This window comes from Sapajus apella, unplaced genomic scaffold, assembly GCF_009761245.1.
Source record: "Sapajus apella isolate SASKATOON/1434 unplaced genomic scaffold, GSC_monkey_1.0 scaffold61, whole genome shotgun sequence".
Taxonomy (NCBI): Eukaryota; Metazoa; Chordata; class Mammalia; order Primates; family Cebidae; genus Sapajus; species Sapajus apella.
In genome coordinates this window covers 5,530,284-5,551,820 of record NW_022437001.1, presented here as the reverse complement: position 1 = coordinate 5,551,820, position 21,537 = coordinate 5,530,284, and the positions used below count along the sequence as shown (strand labels likewise).

Below are 21,537 nucleotides of genomic sequence, written 5' to 3'. Positions count from 1 at the left end.
CCGTGTAAAAATCGTCTTCCACAAAACTGGTCCCTGGTGCCAGAAAGGTTTGGGACCAATGATCTAGATGGTCTCCTAGCTCGCATCCAAGTGTAAAATGCTATAATTTCTAAAACCTAAGATAAACAGTGTTTACCAGATTTGTCTTTACAACATTTACTTAAATGGCTGGTTTTCTTGGCAATCAATATTTCTTAGGCAATTGCTACATGTGGAAAAATGTATCTAGTCCTTTGAGAGAGACGGAAAGGAAATAGAACACTGGTCCTAATCTCAAGAAAATGGCAAAAGAAGGCTCTCCGGGTAGGTAAGTGTCTAGGAAAGGAACCCTGGTGTCACTGTAGGCTGATTATATTTGACCTCAAATTCGTATATCTTTTGTTCTACTAAAAATAAACAAAATGCTTATAGTAGAGATATAATATATATCAAACATCAAGATTAGAATTAAAACTAGGTGAAAATCTATCATTCTAAACTAGTACAACCTAATGTTTCATTTGCAAATGACCTTAAGACATAAAGTAATATCAAACTAATTTTTACAACTTTTTCCAAAAGCTTTAATTCTATATTATTGTTTATAACAGGCCCCTAGTTGGAAGTTTAAAATAGCCACTTAACTGATATTTTTTCTACATTTCATATATAATTCAAATTGTGTATACAATATGATGCTTACAGGTCACTGGACGAATTTACTATATATTTTAGCTTTTCCTTTGAGAGTAATGAAATATTGTTCATACATTCAAGGTAAATAAATAGTCTCAAAGCTTCAGTGGGATTCCCCAAGTCCTGACATCCTTAATCTTTTTAGGTAGAAAAAAAAAGAACTAAAGCACTCTTTCATGTGAAGAATGCAAAGAAATTGAGAAAGCAAAATTAATTTACAGTACAGGGAAGCAGGGAAGGGTAAAGGTTAGTTTAGGGATAAATTGAGTTAATAGTTTCAGAGAAACTAGTTACAGACTAGAGTTCTGATATGAAAGTAATCAGACAATTTCAGAGCTGGCAGAGAATTCAGAGAGTATCTAGTTCTAGCCTAACATTCCTTCTTTGGCAGAGGAGGGAGCTAAGTATTTCTAACTTCTCCTTCAGTAGGTTCCATCCTTGCATCTCTGTGTTCAACAGAACTTTTGTGGTTTTAATACTTTCAGCATCACAAATTGCATTTCCCTAGAAGACAGCCTGGCTTCTAAAATTTTTGTGAGTTAATTATTAAAATGTACGCCATTCTTATCTGAAGTTCCATAACATGATTAGTAACACAGCCATCCTGACTTTGTCTTTCTATTTTGCTTTATGCCTCAACTATGACTACTTGTGGTTTTATTTTCTAATGAATTTGTTATTAAATATTCAAAATCACCTCAACCTTATTTACTATCAAGTCAGCTAGAGCATCAACTTTATTCCATTTTATTCTTCTTTCCCCGAAATACACATATGGCATTATTTTGCTCAGGCTGCATACTGTATCTTTGCTGGCTCATTGTTTCCATCTACACTCAGGATAATTGTGACCATATGACAAACTTTACAATAAAGAACTCAAGTTTCTTCGGAACGTATACATTAGATCATTAAATCAGCTGCATGCTTTCAAATATGCCATTTGTTTTCCCTATTTCCTATTCATCATCACCTACATCACTGATAAGATTTTGGGATCCACTACCTAAGTCTGTATGTGGGGATCTCCACTAGTCTGTTTCGTCTTATTTTGTTCTGCTTTGGTTTTGCCTGCCTGTTTCTTTTAAATAGGTACTACCATGTCCGACCATAGAGACTGATGATTAAAATCAACTATAAAATTTTTCCATTAGGTTTTGGGACTTATTGCATGTCCAGGTCAGAGCACACCATTTCTACAAAGGGAGCTCTGACCCAGATACACAATAAGGCCCCAAAATGTGCTTGTACATTGTTATGGCAAAATATAGAGCCCCACATGGACAATATTTCCTCTATTCCAGGAAAATCAGCGTTTTTTCTTCCTAGCATGAATGTTCTCTCCATTATGAATTAAACCTTAAAGTATTGACACACACAACCAGCACAAACCTTGCAATTTCAATATTGAGGATATCTAACTTTTCTTCTTTAAAGTTCCATTCTTCTCCATCCAATGATCCTTTGGTTGTGTGCTTACAAAATAAGTAGAAGCCTCAAGTTCCTCACTTTTGGATTGGTATTTTTACAACAAAGTGAGTTATTAAAAAGAGAGGTTTCTTTTGATTCCTATCCTTCAGGTGACTGAGACTCTCAGGGGTGATAAGTCCATATCTTGGGTGAACAGTCTTTCCTTGAAGAAATAAATCTTCATGGCTCTGAAACTCTGGCTTTAAAAAGTTCTTTTTTCTCTTTGTTTCCTCTCATCCACCTTGTTATTAACATTTATGTATTTCAGACTCTAAAAAGTTAAGACCTCAGCAGAAACTGAAACACCGAATATTCAATAGTGAAAGATGTGGTTAGTGGGTAGCAACAATTCCATCTCTTTCCATCTAAATGCATTTTAGCAAGAAGCAGTCCCCCAGAATCCATCGCCTACAGGAACTAAAGTTTGTGATTTGCTATAGATCGTGTCCTGTTATAAGTGCTTTTCATGTATTAACTCATTTAATACATAAACCATATGCATGGGCACTCTCTTTATCTGCAGTTTTCCAGAGGAACAATTAATGTGTCTAAGTCACGCCAGGGAACAAAGCCACCCGAGCCTGTTATATTTACTGTTAGGTCACACCACCCTCTCTTTCTGTGGAACACCCAGAAAAGACTGCTTAGAGCTTCTTGAGGAGTCGTTATTTCTGCCTATCTTCTAGAACTGAGTTCCTAGAGACTTTGTGTGTGGCCTGCCACCAGCCTGTACCTGGTGACCTGGACTATGGGTGACCATAACCATGAACCATCAATGGTTATGGTTCACACTTCCAGATACTCACTTCTGCTAAGCCCTTCCTCTGGACTCTCTCTTCTCTGGCCCATAATCCTCTGCCATAGCTACCAGAACGATCTTCATTTTATAGAAGAGGAAACTGACTGGCACAGAGGTTATCTAACAAGGCAATGTCACAAGGTCAGGAAGACAGCAGAGCTTGTAGTCAGTCTGCCCAAGGAGTCCAGCTTCAGGGCCCACACTCTGAGCTACTGTGCCAAGCAAGCTGTCTTGATTAAAAGGAGGACATCTCCATCCCCCAGCTCATGGAGGGCACCCAAGACCAGAGTCAAAACCGTTTACAGAATTTCTTCTCTACTCTGCATTTATCATACATCCTGAATTCTTGGACTGGTCAGAGGGCAAGAGCCTGTTCAAAGGAAAAAGTGTATAGATAGGGGATAGGGTAGACGCCATAACTTTTTGACATTTGTATGAACGCTCTGTCTCAATCCTGAAGCAATTAATGCATAGCAAAAGAGCAAAATCTATCCTTGGTCACACACAGTGATTTATTTTGTAGTATCTGATTTGAGATCTGCAGTGACCAGAGAGCGTGTTCTCATAAATGGCCTGTCCTGGGCATCACAAGCTTTATAATCATCTCAGTCTGTGCTGTTGGAAGATGTTTTTGATTGCTACTGAGTCAACTAGGTACCAACTTTTACATCCTAGTCCCTCCCCAAGAAAGAAAGAAAAACCTCAGAAGCTCAGTTTTTGAAGCCTGATACCTGGTCACTCATGTCCAATTCCAAGTGACCCTATAATAATTCATATTGAAGGGAAGAGAAGATTTTCTTTGTTTTGAAGTTTGTAGCTATTATAGACTGTACTTGTAAATCCCTCCTTCCTGTCTAGGACGGGAAGGAGATAAAGGAGAGGAGAAGAATCCCTTGGCCTCACAGGATGGGGTGAGAGGAAATTAGCACAAAGAAAAATACACCACTTAGTTTTATTTGTACCATTTTAAGATGCTATGACAATAACAACAGTAATGTCCAAGTAATAGGATTAAGTAGCAGGGGATATTAACATCTGGAATGGATAAAGAGGCATAAGTTCATTTATATTATCTTCTTTTTATGGTTGTGCATAAATGATATGTTTCGGTTTATCATTACAAATTATAGCAATTCAAAATAACTAACATTTGTGTGGTATATGTTCAGTTTGCAGGATTCTTTCATATGCATTATCCCATTTGAGTCCCCCAAATGGGTATCATATCTTTGTGGCAAGTATGAGAACTATCCACATTTAACAAATACACAGACACAGACTTACAACAGAGAACTGGCTTACCCAAGGTCGCACAGTTAGAAACAGGTCAATCTTGTACTTGAACCTAAGTCTTATAGGTTCACAACCATCTTGAATATAGGGGAGAACAGCCTTATTTTGTAGTGCTAAGCTGGCGAGGCCTGGGGTAGTAGAACATCTGTTATTGTACTGTGACTTCATGTGCTGATGTCTTCAGGGACTACTTGGGTGAGAGTATAAGGGGATGCAGGCTACATGGCCCCAAACCTTTTTTTTTTTTTTTTTTTTGAGATAGAGTCTTGCTGTGTCACCCAGACTGGAGTGCAGTGGTGCAATCTCAGCTCATTCCAACCTCCGCCTCCCGGGTTGAAGTGATTCACGTGCCTCAGCCTCCTGAGTAGCTGGGACTACAGGTGCACACCACCATGCACAGCTAATTTATGTATTTTTAATAGAGATGGGGTTTCACCATGTTGGCCAGGCTGGTCTCAAACTCCTGGCCTCAAGCAATCCACCCGCGACAGCCTCCCAAAGTGCTGGGACTACAGGCGTGAGCCACCATGCCTGGCCCTAGATTTTTTATGTTCTATGACTATATTTTGTACTTTTTTGTGCTCCTCCTGTTCCACCTGGCTGTCAGCTGTGATTTTTGCTGACCATAGTGCCTCTAGAGCAGTTATCCTCAAAGTATGGCTAGTGAACCAGTGGCATTAGCATCACCTGAGAACTTGCTAGAAATGCAACTTCTCAGGCCCTGCCCCAGACCTACTGAATCAGAAACTCTGGGGATGGGGCCCAGCCATCTGTGAGCCCTCCAGGTGATTCTGCAGCTGCTAAGTCTTGAGAGCCGCTTCTCCACAGCAATGACTCCCAACTTTGGCTGTCCTTGGGAATCCCCTGGGGGCCTTAAAAGACTACTAATGCCTATGTCCCAACTCCAAAGATTCTTATTTCATTGGAGTAGGACACAGTTTTCTAACCTCAGCGCCAGTGACATTTTGGGTGGGATGATTATTTGTTGCGTCAGGGGTGGTTTGGCCTGTACATTGCAGAATGTCTTGCAGCATCCCAAACCTCTACCCCTAGATGCTGAAAGCACATCCACCCCCAGCTGAAACAGGCAAAATTGCTCCCTGGTTGATAAGCACTGGCCTAGGGTGATGGCCAAGGAACTGGGATATTTAAGAGCTCCCAAAATAATTATAATATACAGGCAACACTGAGAACTATGCCTCTGGAGAGTCTCTATTAATGAATAGCTGTGGATGTACAATGGGCTAGAGCAGAGTAAGAGCTAAGCTTTACAGCAATGGGTGTAAAGTGAGAATAAATCCCCCTGTGGTGAAGACTCAGGCAGTTTACTGAGGTCTAAAGCACATGAGTTTTAGGGCATAAATTTCACAATTACTTGGCTCCTTACATTTTTGTTTACTTTCTGGTTGTCGGGTATATTCCAGAAAACTGATGTAAACAGGTATATTCCCCATATTTAAGAGGTCCCAACCAAGTGAGATCTTGTATTGCACTAACTATAGTGATGAATGTACATCCTGCATTTGGCTCTATCCATTCTAAAAACAGGGTGCATATCAGTGTATCATATGGTACAAGTTCTTACCTAAATCTGTTTTTGATGGGTTAAAAAGTGCAGCCTGTCAATTTTATGATGTTGATTTTTATACAATCCAAATCAGCCACACAAATGCAAAATTTCTGTATTAATCTGTGCTATTTAGAAGTGCTTTCATTTTCAGGTGGGGATCAGGGGCTTTAACTCTATTTCAACTATAGAAAAATCTGCAGAGACAGAACAAAGGCATGTAAAATCCTTGCTCAGCAGATTGCCTCCTGTGTCTCCGTGATTCTTTCTGTGGTGTTCTTCCATGATCTACTTGAGAACAGAAGAACATGATGTGCATTTAGACCACGGGATGTACCTCACGTCCAAGGGCCTGCCCTGCAGCTCTTAGGAAGGTGGGTAGTCTCATCACAGCCCAAAGTGAGGTATCTCCAAGCAAAGAGTGAGTGGCAGCCTCTCTCAGCCTAGACTCTTAAATAACACAGAATTTTCCCACTACCTCAAACAACTCAATGGCAGGCTTCTTTCAACATAAAGACTGGGAACACTACTTTGAGACACTGATAAACAACTTTCAGATAGAAAATAAATTACAAGATGAATGTGTTTTCAGGGCAAAATTGGTACTATCTCATTTCAAACTATGAAAATATTGCCTTGATTTAATGAGTTGGGGTCACTGATTCATCCAACACCTACTATGTGCCAGGTACTGTGTAATGTCCTTGGAAATTATAAATACGAGAGTGGCAAATTATCAACATGAAAGTACATACACTCTTTTGTAGCAAAAATAAGCTATGACTGACCCGAGGTGTCCGATTAACCCTTTGAACCAATGCGACTTGTCAGTTTGTCGGACTCTTTTTTTTTTTTTTTTTTTACTGACAGGAGCGTGTTAACATTAATGAAATTAGTGAGTTTTTTTTTTGCCATGGTCTAGCATGTATTCTTCTAAACAGTTACCTATTTATTCCTCTTCTAGTCTATTTTATTAACATGCTTTTAAAAACCAAAACCTTTTAATTGAGCAATAGAACTGCTCTCCAGAAAACTACTCCAGGAAAAAAAAGATCATAATAGATTACTAAAAGATATTATTTCCATATGTTCCCACTTATTTTTTCTTTTTTTTTTTTTCTTCTTTTTAAAGGCATATGCTTCTATGTATGTAGCATGTTTTCCTGAAGAAAACACACTTAGCAATTAACAGTGGTTGCCTTTGGGCAGGGAGTTTGGGGGCCTTCATTGGAAAGAAGACTTAACTTTTCATTACATAAGCTTTTATACAGCTTCATTTTTACCATCTTATGTATATTTTTAATTTTAAGTGCAAGTAAATAACAGGATGCATTTACAGTAGTCCTTCAGAAGCTCCAAAGTGCTTCTGCTAAATAAGAGAAAACGAAGTGAGCTCCACCGTTTGCCTCCTTGAGGCCTCCTGCTTTTACTACAACAGAGCGAGCTGAAAGGAGCCTTTGAATGTAGAACTGCTCTAACACTATTTCCATGGAAGAGATTAACAAGCAGGTTCTACTTGAGGTTAGACAGTTAATGAGGGCCTCTTTGAGGAAGCCACATGGAACCAGAGTGGAAAAGGAAAAAAGGGGAACATTGCCTAGAGGCAGGAGCCTAATTTCCTCCTAGCAGCACTGGATACTTACTACCCATATATCCTTTCAGAATGAAGGAGTTACAAGTTAAGGAAGTCTACACAGTGATTACACCTGATAGCATTCTCCAATGATTTTTTTCCTGCCCCTTTATCTATAACTCCCAAGAAGAATCAATGCTTACTCCTAGGAAAAAGAAAAACACCACCACAAACAACACCCCTATTTGTCTCAAAGAAAGACAATTCCATGATCTTTTTGCTGTCCACTGATTCCATGATGTCTTTCTTTTCTGTCCTTCTTTATACCTAACCTAATCCTAATTAAAAGTTTAAGGAAGCATGTAAAAGGAAAGAATGTAATTGACAGGAGAAGAATCTGAGAGAATCCATGTTCAGTTGTGGTTTTTCTGGATCATTTTCTTAGCACTCGCCACTTAGACCTTTACAGGATTTCACAGTCTCCCTTATTAAGCAAGAACATCTTTTTGTTTTCTCTCATTGTTAGATGTGTGAATTGGGAAATCCATTCATGTGGATATCAGGGTCCTCTTAATCTCCAGGAATGAACAAACAAACAATTCAACTGTTCCAGAGCATATCCCGTCACAGTGCCTATACTGTTTTAATTACATATCTGTGGTCTTTGAAGAATTATAATTCTGGGCCAGAATTCTACATTCTTATTCTATAAAAAGTAGTTTTCAGGTTTTCTTGTTTTGATAGGGTGATTCATCCCAGAAATAGTGTTTTATGTCTTTACTTGCACAAAGCATTAATAACCAGCAGTCAGCAATGGCATAATTATTTGTCAGCTTCATGAAAACCAGAAGAAATGAATGCAGTGTTTGTACGAAGAGTTGTGTGATTGTCCTTGGACAAAAGTTTATGAGGAAATTTTAAGAGGACACCAATCGAGACTATTTATAGTGAGATGAAGAAGAAACCAGAGGCACAATTGGATTGAAGAAAAAGGTTCTTTTCGAAAACTATTTAGAAGAAAGGGAACTAAGCTTGAAAACTAAAGAGAAAAAACTTCCGTAAGTAAGTCCTTTAGGGTCTTAGCCAAAATAACAGAATGAGAGATTGCGCTGTGTAACCAAGTTCTCAAAAAGCATAGGTTCTGATTCCTTATCTACAGGGTACTGGTTTCCCAATCTCCTTCAATGGACTCATGTTATGGACCATACTGACCATGAAATTAATCCTCACATCATCTTTTGGAAATAGTAGAACAGAAATTCAAAGTTTATCTTAGAGTCACTATGGCAAAAAAAAAGAACTTTTCAAAAGAAGAGAAAAAGGCATGTTTGTCAAGTTAGTAGGATACTGTTTCCTAGTGAGTTAAGTTTAAATTGAGTCACTAAACAAAAAATTAAAAAGGAAATCAATACCATTTTACACTTGAAAAGGCATCATATGTTCAGCAGGAACTTTCCTCCCCGTTTTAGTAGCTGAGCTATTATTTAAGCCCATGCTCCTAGTATAATACTTAGACAAATACAGAGTACTGGTAGCTATTGTCATGTGTTTGCTACCCATCACAGCCACTAGAGGGTGTCCACTCTTGCCTTGCAAACAAGATTGGAAAATGTCAACATGGAAGAACAGATTTTTCTGCAAATGCTACAAACAGATAAAGGTAACCACATTTGTCTGTGTAGTAAGGGGACCGTTTGAGCCTAAATAGGGAAAAACCACTTACATCACATCTACTGAAGCAGAGTCAGCCCCTTAAGCACAGAGGATAAGGTAAGTTCAAAGTGGCTTTAGGTATTAGCCAGCTGCCAAAATTAGTAGCTTCTCCACCACTTTGTTTTTTTCCAAAATTCTTCCTCACCTTTCATTCATAGTTTTGGCTGCTTGTCAGGAGATAATATAATCTGCCAATGCCAGTGTTGAAATGATTTGCTTTACTCATGTTAGTAAGCATAGATACAAAACCATTGCCTGCTTCTCAGTTGAGCTGTCTCGTAGAACCCCAAACTTTTGCTACTGTTTGAAAAGTAGGCAGCATGACTAGCTGATGTGAGATCAAAGGAACATCTCTTCTGTTATTAAATTGTATTATATAACTATATTTAATATACATTAAGTATGTATTATATATTAAATATATATCATAATATATTCGTGTTGCTATATACTAATAATTATAATATATTCTCTATATCTTTCCAGACTAAAAATTGCTAAGGCCTTAAAATGTGAAAGAAAATAATAACAATAGTAATACTCTTTTGCTACACTGCTAACTGAAAAGCACAGTGACTAAAATTTAGAAGTTGGGACGCATAACTAGAAATGTAAGTGCCCACATGCTCCATGCCAGCTCTACCATTTCTTACCACTGTGTCTCCTTCTTTCAGCTGCTGGCTGGGCGCTGGCCTTTTGATCAAAATGAATTTGGCGTATTTCTTTGCAAGCTGTTCCCCTTTTTGCAGAAGTCCTCAGTGGGGATCACCGTCCTCAACCTCTGCGCTCTTAGTGTTGACAGGTAATGTGGTTCTTTCCCTTTGCTCTTTGCTAGGCTTAGAAAAGCATTTTTCTCAAAAAGAGGAGAGGTCAAGAGAATTGGTGCCCAGGACAGTTGTTAATTAGCTTCAAGTGAATTAAAACATTTTAACCATTTTGCTTTTACTGTTTAAAATTGCCTTCCACATTTGCTGATTATTAGCCATCTTTGGATCAGGCAATTATGTAACTAGAGCATTTTATCAATAATACCCATTTAACACCCTTTTGGCAACAAAGGAAAAATTAACATATTAGATGGAATTAACTTTGTGAAAAGGAGATTCAAGGATATGCAAATCCTGAATTTCACCTGGTAAATTTATCATTAAAAAAATGATGACACTGTTCAATTATATCTGTAATGTTAAATTACTTGAGTGAGTGGTAAGTGACCATATTGCTATGTTTCTTCTCCCTGTCTTTTTGAATCCCTGAAATGTTTCATAAGTTTTAAAAAGAGAACAAAACCAGAAGCATCCCTTTATCCGTTTCTGAAACACCCATCAAATATCCTGAAGTCCTTCCAGAATCTGCACACATGATCATTAAGAGTTCTCTACAGAAGCCCTTCTGAATTCTGTGAACTTCTAAATGGTATTTTCTTTACCTTCTGGTTTTCATAGCATCAATTATAGACAATGAAATTACAAACTTTATAACACATTCTGTGGTGCTCTTTTTAATATAATCTCACACAACTAGTGTATAATGGCCTATTTAACTGGCCTATATACAATTTAGAAGAGGTTTCCATTCTAACTCATTCTCTGACAATCACTTTATGAGGGAACCAGAGTCTCATAATTATAGAAATAAAAGGCCCACTCTCCTAAAGAACATTAAAGTGTTTACAGATATTCTGTTAGTTTACACTTACATTATTGTTAGGACCAAAATTGTTACTGTTAAAACATAAAAATGTGCATTCAGTCAGTAATTAGAATGGTATCCTTGATATAAATTTATGGCAGCTGGACACAGTGGCTCACACCTAGTAATCCCAGCACTTTGGGAAGCCAAGGTGAACTACTTTCTTGATCCCAGGAGTTTGAAACCAGCCTGGGTAATATAGTAAAACCCTGTCTCTACCAAAAATACAAAAAAAAAAACAAAATAGCTGGGCATGGTGATGCATGCCTATAGTCCCAGCTATTTAGGAGGCTGAGGTGGGAGGATCACCTGAGCCCGGGAATAAATAAATAAATAAATATAACTGTGAAACACGAAATAAAACTGTTTAGTATTATTAAAAACAAAATACAAAAAATAATTTCATTAGCAATTTAAACTGTAATCATACTGTTGACAAAAATATTCCCATTACAATGGTAAACACAAAGATTAGAAATAATTTCATCACCGATTACTAAGACTCTTCAGTGGTAAGAAAATCTAGGGTCTCCCTGGGTTACTTCTAGATCATATCAGATGTTAAAGGCTGATGCATAAAAACACATACAGTAGGTGGCCACTATATAATCTCCACCTGACTAAATAGATCATGGTACCTCAACCCATTTCTCTAAAAAGTTGAATAAACGCTTATGATGTGAATTTGATTCACTAATAAATTCTCATTCTGATGTTCCCACTCCCAGTATCCCAACATCATTTCTTCTTTCATTCAAAGTGTTATATTATCTAAAAAATTAAAGGCATTCAATTGCATCTATTACATTGCTAATAAAAGTAAAATTTTTCCTGTATTCATCAAGCTGCATATCATCAAGTTAACATTTCTTTCAGAGATGTAACCATGTATTTTCATTATAATATCTAATTAAATTTTTTAATTATAATTCTAAAATTCATGTAGAGAGAAGAAATGAGAAATAATCATGACATTTTGAGAAAAAAAAATGTGTCCTACACATGTTCTTCCTATATTATTTTTCTTTTTGTTTCTGTCACCCAAGCTAGAATGCAGTGACCTATATGATCATTTTAAATGCTATAGAGCTACAGTGTTTTAAACAATTTAATGCAAACCCATTAACACACTGACAAATCAGTGGGAAAACTTGACTCAGGTGCTGGAATACACAAGCATGTATTAGTAATATAGGCTGAAATCACTTTGAATATAATGGGTGAAGGAAAGATGTATTAATAAATAATCCTGTTTAGCAATCTAAGGGAAAAAGCATGTTAAAGTCTTATGCTACATATCAATATTTATAATGATTACCGCTTATTGAATATTACTGTCAGGCCCTATTAAAAATACTTTACAAAAATTAGTTTAGGGCTGGGTGAGGTGGCTCATGCCTGTAATGCCAGCACTTTGGGAGACCAAGGCAAATGAATCACTTGAGGTCAGGAGTTCAAAACTAGGCTGGCCAACAGGTGAAACCCCCATCTCTACAAACAATACAAAAATTAGCCATGCATGGCGGTAGGCACCTGTAGTCCTGCTAAGGCACAAGAATTGCTTGAACCTGGGAGGCAGAGGTTGTAGTGAGCCAAAATTAGACCACTGCACTCCAGGCTGGGCAATGGAGCAAAGCTCCATCTTAAAAAAAAAAAAAAAATATTACTTTATGTAATTGTGATAGTTGGTGCTATAGTTATCTCCACTTTACAGATAGGGAAGATGAGGTTGAAAGATTAATCAAGGGCCAGGTGCAATGGCTCACCCCTGTAATCCCAGCAGTTAGGGAGGCCAAAGTGGGTGGATCACAAGGTCAGGAGTTTGAGACCACCCTGGCCAACATGGTGAAACCCTGTCTCTACTAAAAATAAAAATAGCTGGACATGGTGGCTGGTTCCTGTAATCCCAGCTATTCAGCAAGTTGAGACAGGAGAATGGCTTGAACCTGGGAGGTGGAGGCTGCAGTGAGCTGAGATCATGCCACCGCACTCCAGCTTGGACAACAAGAGCAAGACTCTGTCTCAAAAAAAAAAAAGAAAGAAAGAAAGAAAGAGATTAATCAAGTCAGCATGGCTGCTATGTATTGTAGCCCAGTAATCAAATGTTGGTAGTCTGCATTCTTAACCACCATACTCAAGCACGTAAAAAACTCAAACCATTGTTGACGAAGAAAGCCAAACTCTGAAAAATAGTTGAAGAGATTTATTCTGAACCAAATGTGAAGATCACGACATAGCGTCAGGAGGTCCCGAGAACCTGTGCCCAAGGTTGCTGAGTTACAGTTGAATTTTATACATTTTAGGGAGATAGAAGTTACAGGCAAAAACATAAATCCATACATGTAAGGTTTACAGTGGTTTGGCCTGGAAATGTGGGACATCTTGAAATGAAGGGTGGGTGAGGAGGGCAGGGCAGTGCTTCCAGGTCATAGGTGGATTCAAAGATTTCCTGACTGGCATTTAGTTGAAAGAGTTAAGTTTTCCCTAAGATTTGAAGTCAGCAGAAAGAAGTGCTTGGGTTTAAGATAAGGGGGGTTGTGTAAACAAAGGTTCTCTGTAGATGAAGCCTCCAGTTAGTATGAGAATAGATGGTAAATGTCTCTTATCCAATCTTAAAATGTACCAGACTCTTAAAGCTCTCCTGGATCAGGAAAAGTCCTAGAAATGGAATGGAATTCTCTACAGAATGTGAATTTTCCCCGGAAGAGATGGCTATACAGGACCATTTCAAAATAGATCAAAGAAATATATTTTGGAGTGAAATACTCTGTTGCTTTCAGGGCCTTCTCTCTGTCATGTGATGCTATACTAGAGTGTGGTTTGGTATCTCACTGCTACAGAGAGTCTGTTTTGTTAGTCTTAAGATCGATTTTAATGTTAATGTTGGCCAGTTGGGCCTGAATTCCAAACAGAGGAGAGTGTGATGAGGCAGGTCCGATATCCCCTTCCCATCATGGCCTGATCTAGTTTTTTAGGTTTCTTTGAAATCCCCTTGGACAAGAGGAGGGGTCCATCCAGTCATTGGAGGGGCTTAGAATTTTATTTTTTGTTTACACCACAAAGCAGTAGAAGAAAATAGACTATCTTTTTGATCTCTGGAAAGGGAAGGAAGACCCTTCTGAACTTAAAAAGAACGGTAGAAATTCTGGATAAAATTATAAATTTATTTTAAGAGATTGTATTTTAAAAGCTTCAGATTAAACATTCATAAAAATTAAAAAATAATAATAATAATCAGCTGGGAAATATATTTGTCACCTCTCTCACAGGCCCAGGGGGCAGAGCTGGTTCCTCCTTACTTTTTTGTTCTGCCTCCTCTTTCTTCCTTGGGGAAAGGAATCTCTCGGGGTATCATCGTGCTGAGCTTCAATCATGCCAGTATTGAGTCGGGGAGATAGGGGGAAGGTTAGGTCATAGATTCCTTTATCTAGTGTAGGGTCACCTCACCCATACCACCTCCTCTCTTCATCTCATGCATGAAGAAAAATAAATAAGATGTTCCATCACAATAACTGGTTGTGTATCAAATGAAATGTGAGTCATTCTTGGTTAAAAAGAAAGCACTGAAGGAAGGAAGGGAAGGAAAAGAAAAAAAAGAAGAGAAGAAAAAGAAAAAAAAAATAACGCCAAGAATCTATCTCATTAAGATTTGATCTGAGTTGTGGTTGAAGGAGATGAACTATTTTAAAATTCCACTCTCACAAAAATCAGCCCTAATCCAAAAGGTTTTTCCTTGAAAGTAAACTAATGAGTCTCTGTTCCCTAGACCCACACTTGACTTTTTTTACATTTCACTTGGTATTGACCCTAAGCTTCAGGACTTGTATGTAGTGAATCTATTTGACATTTCTATTTCAAAAGCTTTCACATGAGAGAATGAATCATTCCCACTTAATTCTTGAAGATTCCACTTGCTTTAGCTCTTCATTTGGTTGCATTATATTCTACTACAAAACACACACACACACACACACACACACACACACACTTTGTAAAATAAAACAAGGAATAAAAAGAGTTTGGAATTTGCTGCAGTTTGTGAATTCCTGCTTTCATTTTATGAGCTGAATAAATTATGGCCCAGGACAAAGAGTTCCCATGATATTTTTACACAGCATTTTTAAAATATAATTATTATCTCACATTTCAGAGTTGTTTGAAAAAAAATGAGAGAAACCATACATTCAAGTTCTATAGTATTTCTTTATTATTTCATTAATCAATGATTACAGAATGATGTAAGATCAAAGAAAATATTTAGCTTTCTCGCAATCAGCTTTTAATCTGAATAAGGTAAACAGGACTGTAAGAGAAAGCACATGATTTCTACCAGAATGGATAGGCTTTCGTTGCTAATTTTAACTATGGACTTGTCTCAGTTTAACCTTCTGAATAATTCCTCCGCAAATCTAACTTCACATCCTTAGTCATTTGAGAAAAAGATAAAACAGGAACTAAAGAAATTCAAAAACAAATTTGTTTTTGAATTTCTTTAGTTCCTGTTTTATCTTTTTATCCCCTATCCAGCTTTCTCGGTGAAATATTTTTTAATTCTAAGGCAGTATACTTCTAAAATGAATAAACTTGTCCCAACAAAAATGAATAACCAGCCATTACCAGCTATTAAAATAGGTATTTTTACATGCTGTAAGTGACAAGTTTTATACATTACTTTGTTTGGAGGCCAAAAAAAAAAAGCAGCAGCAGGAGTGGGGTAGGAGGGCTTACTGCTGTTCTTTGTAAAGTCATGTTTAAAATGGAAGATGATGATGATGATGATGAAGGGGTCAGACCAGTAAAAAGATCTGGGTACACATCCAACTTGTTAAAACGTGTCTGGGGAAGAAGGCTGTAAAAAGATAAAACTCTTTTAACAACTATTTCAGAGTAATGTGTAATTAGATATTTGGAAAAGTTGCAAAGATCCATTAATAAGTCAGCTTTGTTTTACATGCCTGAAAAGCTGGTGTCAGTTTTTGAACCCATCATTTCAAATAATTGCTCAGTGGTCCCTGTGATATTCTCAAAGGTATATCCTAACTCAAGAAACATGAAGGTGGTTTTCGGAAAAACCTCTTTGTTAGAGTTGGACTTGGTTTCTCCTTATTTTCCCAGTGTTATGGTTTTCTATTGCTTCATGACAAGAGTGAAGACACAGAGGAAGGGTCTGAGCCAGAAGACACGAGCTGGGAACTGGACAAAGTCCAAGCTGGCTAGGGCAATGGGATCTTATCTGGGGGTCCATTCACTATTGCATGTAGTTATTTGTTCTTTTATCTTATTCTATTGTCAAGATCAAGCAACTGGTTCATTTTGCTACCTTATTTCTCCTTAATAACTACCCCAAAACTTAGCAGTTCAGAACAACAACCATTTTATCATATCTCACTATGTTGAAGGTCAGGAATTTGGGCAATTCTTCAGCTCCTTGTCACTTCTGCTGGGGTTGGTGGACTTCGGCTGGCTCTGAGCTTGTGTCAGGGTTACAACATTCACATGCCTGGCACCTTGGCAGGGACAGCAGGAAGTCTGAACTCAGCAGAGTCCATCTCCCTCGACATGTAGTGTCAGGGTCCTCTCAACATTTTTGCTCCAGCAGGCTCAAGGCTTCAACGTGAACCTGCCACTCCTTTCAGAGGCCAGACCTGGAACTGGCAAAAAATCATTCCAGCCACAGTCAATTGATCAAAGCAATCACAGGCCAGCTTAATTTAAGAACTCAACTGAGCAGGGCATGGTGGCTCACGCCACCATGTAATCTCAACACTTTGGGAGGCCGAGGTGGGCAGATCACGAAGTCAGGAGTTTAAGACCAGCCTGGCCAACATAGTGAAACCCCATCCCTACTAAAAAAATACAAAATTTAGTTGGGCATGGTGGCTTGTGCCTGTAATCCCAGCTACTTAGAAGGCTGAGGTAGGAGAATTGCTTGAACCGGGACCAGGGAGGCAGAGGTTGCAGTGAGCCAAGATCATGCCACTGCACTCCAGCCTGTGCTACAGAATGAGACTCCATCTTAAAGAACTCAGCTGAAGAAGTGGTAAAGCATTTGCAGCTCTCTTTTAATTCACCACAACAGATTTCTCTTCTAAACTGGAATTGGCCAAGCAGTTGCAGTGGCTCAGCCTATAATCCCAGTGCCTTAGGAGGCTGAGGCAGGAGGATGGCTTGAAGTCGAATTCAAGACTAGCCTGGGCAACATAGCAAGACCCCTGTCTCTACCTGACTATGGTGGTGGGCACCAATAGTCCTAGCTACCTGGGAGGCTGAAGTAGGAGGATTCCTTAAGGGAGCACAGGAGTTTGAGGCTGCAGCTATGATTGTGCCACTGCACTTCAGCCTGGATGACAGAGTAAGACCCTGTCTCTAAAAAGAATTCTTCCTGCTAGTATTTAGCCTCCAAACCTCTGTATGGTATGAGAGATATAAATCATAACCATTACAAGTGATCGACTTTGTAAGATAGAAGTGGCACTGTACATTATGGAAGTGGCAAATAAAAATAAATAATAAATTCTAATGCAGGCAAGCATTCATTGACAGGCACTTGGTAGAAACTTCTTTTTTTAGGCATGTGAGCCACCTGTTTATTCCCTTGATCCGGTAATCCCACACAAGATAATTAATCCAGAAAAATCATTCAGGAAAAGAAATTGTGTGTAAAAACAAGCTTATAGGTGTCTTATTCACAACTGTGAAACGCTATCAATGATGTGAACATAGAAGAAAGATTTAAGGAAATTATATCAAGATCTTGTTATACTGTATAGCCATTCAATTGATAAGTGCCATGCCCATGTAGAAACAAAGGAGAGTATTTTTCATGTAAATAAAGCTAAAACTAAAAATTGTGAGTCATGTAATTATAGTCTATTCAAACTATGCCTATGAGAATAAAAACTAGAAAATAAGAAAAATAAAAATAGATGTTGTTGAAGTATCTTTTGAATTCAAGTTTTATTTTATAATGTTTTAAAGTTCTTTCAATAATAAAAATTTTTAAACTTAATGATTGTCCCAGACCACACCTTCGAGAGTTAATAAGCATGCATTAAATGCCTCTGGCCTTAAAAACATGTAAAAATCTATTTATAGACATACACACTAACAAACATCTTTACATGAATAAAATATGTATTTTATACTTTTATTTTGGCCTATCACATGACAGGATACAAGGTGATGTCATGGGAAAAGGCTGTACCAGGAGTTGGCAGGCCTGAGCCATGGTCCTGACTCCCCAGGTTCACTGGAGACCAGGCAGAGAATGCGGCAAGATGCCAGTTCTCAGGTTCCCAACGGGAACAAACGGAGCAGAAAGATCAGCCCATAGATCCCTCCTTTAAATTACTGAATCTGTACCTCTAAAGATATTAGCTTTTAATCTGTGGCCTAATTCATGGCTAGCTTGAAAAATAAGAAAATGGTCAGGATGTAGTGTGCCATTAGCTGTGGCCAATTAAATAAGGAATATGCGAGGTAACATGCATGAAAACAGCAACAAAAAGACCCTTCATTCAACAGGTATTTATTCAGCATACAAAATGTCAGCCCTTATAAAGCTTATATGCTTTTTTCACTTTTTTTCTTTTTTCTTTCTTTCTTCCTTCCTTTCTTTCTTTTTCTTTTTCAGACAGGGTCTCACTCTGTTGCCCAGGCTGGAGTACAGTGGTATGATCAGGGCTCACTGCAGCCTTGAACTCCCTGGGCTCAGAGGATCCTCCCACCCCAGACTCCCAAGTAGCTGGGACTATAGGCACACACACACTACCATGTCTGGCTAATTTTTGTATTTTTGTAGAGCTGGCTACATGTTGCCCAGGGTGTCAAATGATCATCCGCCTCGGCCTCCCAAAGTGCTAGGATAGCAGGCATGAGCCACCATGCCCAGCCAGGAGCTTATATTCTAAAGGAGCAGGGTGAGCATAGATGATAAACCAAATAAATAAACAGAACATTTAGTTGATCACATGGTAGTAAATGCTATGGAGAAAAATAAATCAGGATGAGAGAGACAATTCTGGAGGGGTAGTTGGCAAACTTAAGTAGGGTCTCCAGAAGAAGTCTTCCATGGAAAACTACAAGTGCGTAAAAACCTGAAGGAAGTGAGGAAACAGCTCTCAGGATCCCTGTGAGCATTTTCACGGGGATTGGAAACCACTGGGGGATTTGGAGCAGATGGTGCTATGGTCTGATATAACAGCCTCACTCCAGTTGCTGTGTTCGGAGTAAGCTGTAGCAAAGCAAGGTGGAAATAGGGAGATCAGTTGAGGAAGCTGTGGCAATCACCAAGGCACTGCGATAACAAGTAAGATGGTGAAAGTGGTTGCAATAGGATATACGCAGTTAGCATCAGATGATCACATCAGGTCAAAGAGCATAGAATTTCTAAACCAAACCTGCCTTAGACATAACATTTAAATGTCATTATTATCATTAAAATATTGAAGTAAAAAAACAGGGTTAGCACAATTTCTTATTACCAGTTTTTTGATTGACATAATCATTCAGTTACATTTCTATCATATACTGTGTATGAACCATTCTTTTCATACAGAGTGTGAAGGATGTGTGGTGGAAGAGGAGTGAAGTCTAACCCAAGGTATGGGGCCAGAGATGGGAAAACTGCAGACAGGTTTAGCAGCAAGGAAGACAAGGAGTCTGATTTGGGAGTGTTTAGATGCCTATTAGATGTCCTAGTGGAACTCAAAAGTAGGCAGTTGGATATAGAAGTCTAGAGTTAAAAGTGAGTCACCAGGCTAGAGTTATCAATTTAGGAATTACCGGTAGATAGAGAGTTAAATGATACAAAGCCATGAGACTAGATGAGATCACCAAAAGAGAGCGCATAGATAGAAAAAACATCTGAGCACTAAGCCCTCAGAGAAATCCAATGCTAAGAATTTGTGCAGAACGGGGATCCAACCAGGGAAATGTGAAAGAATGTCCAGTAAGTCAGAAGGAAAACCAGGAGACTGTGGTAAAAGCCAAGTGAAGAAAGCATTTCAGAGAGGAGTGATTCTTTCTGGAATACCAGTTGTCAGTGGTGGAATCTACACTTGCAGATTTTCTGTGACAAGTGAAGATGTCTATATAATAGAGAGAGATGGATATACACACTGACTAGAAGGAAGACTGTTTATAATTACACTTCATAAGAAGAGCATATTTGTGTGTCAGTGTGCTGTGCCATTATATTCCAAATAGATACCCATTTTGAAATATCCAGGATTTCACGGTTTCCATACCTTTCCCCACCTCCATTATCGCAAATGACTGTTTCTAATTGCTTTTATGATTGTTTTCCCCTTATCTTGTGGAGATATTTTCAAGATCGGTATGATTATAAATGGAAAATATTCTAATGCTCAATAAGTGGGTTAATGAAGGAGCAGACCAATTATGAATCATTTGCTAAACTAGACTCTAAAAATTACATCTACTTATTCGTAAATGTTGAATTTACATTGGATTGTGGAAGTGTAATATTCTGGGAACTCATGGCCCTTTAAAAAAGTGAAACTTGTCTGTTAGTATGTTCGTCATAAGTACATGCTGAGCACATTTTATTCCTTAAGCTACTTTTCACCCCAAACCCTGACAAGGAAATCAGGCTTTCTTACTCTCTGATGAAATAGGGTGTTTTCTTTAAGTCACCTTCCCTGATAAACCACCTGAGAGAAGAGAAAAAGAAATAGATGTAACTCAGTTGACAGCCTTGGGATATAGACATCCCATCTCCATTCATCTTTGCTTTTACTGGATATCAGGCTGCCAGTCTAATAAGGCAACAAAGAAGGCTAGGTGGAGGTGGCTCAGGCCTGTAATCCCAGCACTTTGGGAGGCTGAGGCAGACAGATCATGGGGTCAGGAGTTAGAGATCAGCCTGGCCAATATGGTGAAACCCTGTCTCTACTAAAAAAAAAATACAAAAATTAGCCAGGCATGGTAGCCTATAGTCCCAGCTACTCAGGAGGCTGTGGCAGAAGAATCGCTTGAACCCAGGAGGTGGAGGTTGCAGTGAGCCGAGGTCGCACCACTGCACTCCAGCCTGGGCAACAGAGCGAGACTGCGTCTCAAAAAAATAAAAAATAAGGCAACAAAGAAAAATAAACAACAGTCTTTATCCCACTGGATAACTTATGGAAATAATCATACATTTTAAAATTCAAACTTGGTTATATCATAAAAGGATTTTCTTGGTCTGTTTGCATAGCTGTATTTTATCCCATCTTAAAATAATCTGGACTTTTTTAGAGATTTTTCTTGTACACAAATCTTATTTACCCTAAAAACCTTTTACAAAACATTTCTCCAGCAAACTATGCTATATATACACCATGTGGCATCATCATAAAATATTCAACTTTATAGACGCTCATTTCTAGGCAATTCTGGTGAAGAATCAGTCAGCATAATTCTAAAAGTTGTTTTTTCACAGATGTACTGTGTAAATATACTGAGACAGTACACTAAATATAACTGATGGGGGCTCATCTTGGTGCATATGGGTAGCATGCATGTTGCCTTGGCCTTATTCATTAATCTTCTACATTACTTTGTATGTCCTGCAAACCCATGTGCACCTGTCTTCAATGCATTCAGTCTGTTTTACAGGCTTCTTCTGGCACTATCTAATGAAAACTATAAAAAGAAAATGTTTCTTTTCCATTACAGCAGCAACAAAAATTTCAGGAATGAGGCCACAAAAATACCATACCACGTCACAGGTCTCTTCTTAATAGTCTAAAAGCA

The 21,537-nt window shown here is 38.3% G+C and overlaps 1 protein-coding gene across 3 annotated transcripts in view; it reads left to right on the top strand.

Annotated features, from left to right (window-relative positions):
- Positions 1 to 21,537, top strand: part of EDNRA (endothelin receptor type A) — a 62,001-nt gene that overhangs the window by 27,546 nt on the left and 12,918 nt on the right. For 2 of the 3 annotated variants that reach the window (XM_032246438.1, XM_032246439.1), the window contains exon 3: positions 9,765 to 9,892. The exons of the other annotated variant lie outside the window; for it this stretch is intronic. In XM_032246438.1, the coding sequence (XP_032102329.1) occupies positions 9,765 to 9,892 (128 nt within the window). The remainder of the gene's footprint in view (positions 1 to 9,764; positions 9,893 to 21,537) is intronic. 3 annotated transcript variants of the gene reach the window in all.